Genomic DNA, 5,707 nt, shown 5'->3' with positions numbered 1-5,707 from the left:
TGGCTGGCAAAAGATATCAACATCCGAGACAATGACTAGCAACAACTTTCAACTTGTAATTCCAGGATGGTCTGCCAGTTTCAAGAAACCCATCACCAATAACCACCTAATACAAGATGTCAATAAATACCAAGACTATCAAACGCTGCTATTGTCGGTATCTAGCATAAGAGGAACATCACGAACTGTTGGATATTTGATCACTCAATTACCATAACAGCCAATATTTTGTCCTGTGTTTGGATAGTGTGCATTTTATAAATGAATAACTGCCGACCAGACATAAAATGTAGTGTGTGTGAGTGATCCAAGGTTCAATCCCTGATAGTGTTGGTACAGTTAGAACAAAGCACTAATTCACGTCGCTAAAAAATAGCGATCTGAGTTGCCAGTGACCCATAATACAGAATGCTCGATGTGGAATGTAAAACAAAGGGGTTTCACTTTTTAGGATACATTCACTACAAGAAAAGGGGGCTTTAGCCTCGGTTCAAAACTGTGGCTAAAAAGGTTAAAAACTGAGGCTAAAGCCTTTAGCCTCAGTTTTGCCTCAGTTATTCAAACCGATGTTGAAAACCCCGTGGCTAAAGGCTTTAGCCTCCGTTTTAGCAACCGAGGCTAAAATGACTTTTATAGCCTCAGTTCTTTAAGTGAGGCTAAAAACTTTTTTAGCTTCAATTTTCTCGAAATGAGGCTAAATCAAAATTTTAGCCTCCATTGTTTTCAACTGAGACTAAATCCAAATTTTAGCCTCAATTGTCTCCAACCGAAGCTAAATCTATTTTTAACCTCGGTTCTCAACAACCAAGGCTAATGCCTTTAGCCACGGGAGTTGTAGTCTCAGTTTAAGTAACTAAGGCAAAACTGAGACTAAAGATAGATTTAGCCTTCGTTGACATCAATTGAGGCTAAAATCAATTTCTAACATCATTTATCAATAATCGAGGCTAAATCATTTATTTTAACACATTCATAAACCTATGCATATTCAGTGGCCATTGATCAAATGGCTTGCATTTTTGTTCTCATAAGGTAACAACTCATGGAGAAAAACATGAGAATCACACCCACTTTTCAAATTGAAATTTTAGTTTCTATTTGGAATAGAAATCTAGGGTGTAAAAAAAAAAAGAATTCAACAACTAAAGCTTTGATCAACTGTCATCAATGGATTCTAATTCAGATTACTAGATCTTGACTGCAACAACTAAAGCCTCTGGTCCATCTAAGAGAAATTAGCCAACATGTTGAAGTTGTAGTCGGGAGAGATCTGGTGCGTCATCGGCAGTGGAAGCTTCCCTCTGCTAACGGCCATAATCACAGGATCGATGAATTCAACATCAACATAACTGCTATTTCCAGCAACTAGTTTTTGCAGATGCAAATTAGTTGAACTACCGAGGAACGGATACTGTGCAGCTGAACCTGCCACAAGAAGGAATATAAGCATCCACAACAATCAGAAAAAAGATCTTACCAGCAAGAAAATAAAAAATAGATGGTAGCAAAACTGCAAGAATTTGAGCCAGTAGATCAATGGTAGACAGGGTGCATTTCAACATTGAGTTCTCAGATTTGAACCTTGCTTACCAGCCAATCAACAAAAACAAAAGAAAAGAAAAAGATTTTTAAAAAATAACTTGAAACTGCTAATGAAATATTGGCATGTATTCAACAATGAATTATCAGACTTATAGATATTATGTTGCACCAAAAATCCGTGAATCTTGATCTTAGTAATGACACTGCTAGCAAAATAAGGTGAATGCCATTTTAATGGGAATCTACATATGTCGTGGTTACAAAGGGGATAAAAATGGTCATGCCCCAGGAATCGGAAGTGAAACTAGAAAAGACCTGATTAATGCCGACTCCACACCCCAGGAAGATCCTTCCTATAATGAGCATGGAAAGGTTCTGGGCAGCTGCATTTAGCACCACGCCAATGATGAAAAAAATCCCTACAATGAGCATGGTCAGCCTCCGACTGAGGTTTCTTGTGGTGTAGGATGCGAAGAAGGTCGAAAATATGTGCACATCAACATAATGCAGTGCAATATTTAGCACAACTTCCACCCATGTTCGTTATAATTTTAGTTGTTGAGGCTTTTTTTCTTTTCATGTTGATGTGTATTTATTTTTATGCATCTAGAATCAAATTAAATCAAAACTAATTGCAAATTGAAATTGATGTACCATATTGAAACTCAAATAGTCCATAAGCATAGATAGATAGAAGAAGCAGAAGAGACTGAGAGCAAAGTTTAACAGTCCTCTAGCCTTTTATGCTAGAGATCACACAAACCCCTTGCATATTCTTCCAAGGAAAGCCTCTCTTATTGCAAAATCTCATAGAAGTTGTTTTGTATACATGAATCTTTTGCTAATCATGCAAAGAGTTTTGCTTAAGGATCAACTAGACAAATTTTTTTAAAAAGTACAGATCGACAAGCAGAAAAGATGCAAGACCTAAGAAGTAGACCTTCGTGACTTTCGTGACAGTTAGGTGATTGAATGAAGTCAAATATACAGAATAAGGTAAAAGAAAATTGCATCCATAACATAATATATTGGAAACACTGGTAGTTTCCAAAGAAAATGTACAACGATTATGTTACAAATTCTAAGAGGCTATCTTACCATAAATGAAAATGGTAACTACTAGGTTCAGCTGTTATTTTTTATGCTTGTAATGGCTGACATGATATGACTGCATTATGCCTTTTGCTTGTCTCTTTCTCATATATTTTGCTCCATCACAGGAGTAGAAGAAAATATTTTGAGTCTTTGAACTAAAGAAGCCTATAGGTGAAGAAAGAAGTAGATGTGGATGTGATGGAGGTTTTTTATTTTATTTTTGGGGATGATGTGGAGATGATGGAGGTGTTTCAAGTCAAGAAACAGAATAGACTATACTTCAGTCCGGGTTCTTGTTTTGCAGAATTAACTGGAGTCAAGAAACGGAATAGACTATACTTCAGTCAAGGTTATTAGTATCGAGTTTAGGAGTTGGTAAATATTGAAAGATATTTACAAACAGGGCCATCATATACCTTCCATCTGGTGATCGATGAACACTGAGAAACTGAAACAGATGCTTGCACTGAGGATAGGAAGGATTCTAATTATACGTGGCCATATTAGGATGCAAGTCACACTACACAAAGTAGACAATGCAAACACAGCAACATACTGTTAGAAAAACTATACACGAAAACTTTAATTCGTGACCATGTGTCAACGGTGTGGGTGTTAGTGAACAACTACAAACCTCAATGGCATCGGTGTTTTGAAATAGAAGAGCTCTTAAGGACTGTTTTAGAAACTCTAATTTCCTAATTAGAAGTTGCAATTCTTATAGAAATTTAAAGTTGGGATCAATTGATGCCAAAGATTTGCAGGGCAATCTCAGTGGCTCTCACAAGTGACAAACCCACCAGACTTTTCTTCGGAAATCTTTCCCATGAACTTCTTGCCATGAGAGCTAGGTGGGGCCGTTGTAATGTTGATGAGAAATTCACCCCGTCCATTTTCTTTGCCAAATCATTTTAGGACACGACCTAAAAAAATGAGATAGATTCAAAACTCAAGTGAACCATACGTATTATATCCAGTAAGTAGTGCAGAATGATCACCTACCATTTAAAACTTCTTAGGAGCTACAAAAGTTTTATATCCAACATCCAATAAAAAAGAAAACATATTATATCCAACATTGCAAGATCTAATTTAAATAGAATTAGATACACAACTGAACATCAATCTAATGAAGGAAAAACCTATAAAATGCAAAATAAAGAAATCAAACAACAGAAATAGTTTAAAGATGACATTAGCTCTCAAAGTTTCAACATATCAAAGAAACTCATGAAAAGCTTCAAAGGAAGAGCTGAACAGAGATTGGAAAGGAAAGATAGATCATATTCTTTTGGATGAAAAGAGAGAAACACAAGAGGTCAGATTTCTTACAAAAATTCAGTGAAAATGAGCAAGCCAAAGGTCTGGAAACTCCAGAGATCCAGCATGGAGATAACCGAAGAGCTATGGTGTTTAACGCGCTGCGTAAAACTGGTGTTGTATCGTTTCGAGTCCATCCAGAAAGTTTACCTCCAACAGTACGTACGAATAGCATGTGCCTCACACGATCTTGTTTGCCCTTCAAACCAGATGTAATGGAACTGCTTATCTGTCAACTAATTGCATAATGGGTCAAGGAAAAAAGGGGTCCACTTAGAATCCACAGATGATTCACTTATATGCATCAGAGAACATGAATTTTAAGTAGGTGGCAGAGTAGTAAGAAGACTAAGAAGGCATGAATAATAAAAATAACTGCTAATAGAGTACATGGGATTACTTGGTAATTCTTGGTTGTGCCTCTGAAAACGGGATAAAGATGTCTAATACCTTCTTAGTATCAAGAGCATCTGTATTTTGATCACACAGTTTTTCCTACATGGAACTGAAAACTTCTAATCATACACACTTTTAGTACTGAGTTCATTGCTCAAAAAACAGGATAAGAAAATGTGAGGTCCACTAATCATACACAACATCACTACGTGCCAATCTACACACTGGAGTGTAGATGGAAAAGGAGAGGGATATGAGCACAAGTGAGATAGTGGGGGAGCCCACCTCCATGAACATGCAGACCCGGTTCATTCATCAAGTGGGGTCCACTGAACATGCACCGTCCTAACAATTCGGCAGGTCCCCTCATCAGAGAGGTGCTGTCCACGTTGAATATGAACCTTTGGTCATTTTTCTCTAATCATCTATTTTTCTCATAAAGGCGTAACTCACCTGATGAATGGGCAACCCGCAACAATGATGTGCCGCAGATGATGAATGTGCAGGATCTCACACATATGGCACATTGCATGTATGTAGTGAGGTCCGTCTGTCTCACTTGAGAGAGTCCTCCAAACAGGGCTTGAACAGGGAACATGTGTAAGAGATCTGAGATACTCGTCAGGTGGTCCTGCTGCGAATGTGACCTGGGTCCGTAGATCAGGTTAGCCAATAATACAAACCGATCGATTTTGAGCACTGAATTGAACCATTCAACCATTCATTCCTGGATAATCTTATTTCCACCTCAATGGTGATGAGACCTAAATGATCATTTAGGTAAATAACCAATTTACACAAATTATTAAAAGAAAAAGGAGGTGCATTAGTTGGCTAAAATGCTGGAAGGGCTGAAATGCAATGTTGTTTGGCCCATCTGAAATCTAAAATCAACAGGTCAAAATTGAAAACCATATCAGGTAAGAGGGCTAAAATGGTTGATTATGATTTTGGAAGTCTAGACCATATTCTGTGGAAGTAGGGCTGTCAAAGGGCTATCAAAGGGCTGTGTGAGGCCAAGTAAAATCAAAACTTTGAATAGGTCCAGCCTGAATAGTTCAAAATCTGAGCAGAAGCTGACCTCAGGCCTAGCCCATTGAAATCCATATGTGGAAGCGATTGTGTGTCAAATGCTTCATTAATGGACTTAGACTTCCAAAACACGAACAGAATAAAGCAGGTTGTTATAGATCAGCAAGATTTCAGTGAAATCAGCAAAAAAAAAAACTCCTCAAATCGAACTAAAAAACGTGGAAATTGGATTTTGAAAGGCCAAATGGGGAAAACGCACGAAAATGAGAGATTTCTGCCCCGATTTCTGATTTTCGAGAGAATTTCAGTTGAGAAATCAGTA

General features: G+C 37.6%; 1 protein-coding gene across 5 annotated transcripts; it reads right to left on the bottom strand.

Annotated features, from left to right (window-relative positions):
• Nucleotides 1-955: 955 nt before the first annotated feature.
• On the bottom strand, nt 956-4,188 carry LOC131245490 (sugar transport protein MST7-like). 5 transcript variants are annotated; one of them, XR_009170894.1, is made up of 3 exons: nt 3,054-3,961; nt 1,858-1,961; nt 956-1,745 (listed from the first exon to the last, which is right to left on the bottom strand). XR_009170894.1 is itself a non-coding variant. In XM_058245006.1 (3 exons), exons 1-3 carry the CDS (start codon nt 4,130-4,132, stop codon nt 1,366-1,368), a joined length of 327 nt encoding a protein of 108 aa, XP_058100989.1. In that variant the 5' UTR covers nt 4,133-4,188; the 3' UTR covers nt 956-1,365. The 5 variants fall into 5 exon arrangements, 2 of the variants coding, with proteins under 2 accessions (XP_058100989.1, XP_058100979.1); XR_009170892.1 differs by having other exon boundaries at nt 956-1,425; XM_058245006.1 differs by lacking the exon at nt 3,054-3,961 and adding an exon at nt 3,970-4,188 and having other exon boundaries at nt 956-1,425.
• Between the last annotated feature and the right edge of the window lie 1,519 nt (nt 4,189-5,707).

Source organism: Magnolia sinica, chromosome 1, assembly GCF_029962835.1.
Source record: "Magnolia sinica isolate HGM2019 chromosome 1, MsV1, whole genome shotgun sequence".
In the NCBI taxonomy this organism is placed as follows: Eukaryota; Viridiplantae; Streptophyta; class Magnoliopsida; order Magnoliales; family Magnoliaceae; genus Magnolia; species Magnolia sinica.
This window is presented reverse-complemented; position numbering and strand designations above follow the sequence as displayed.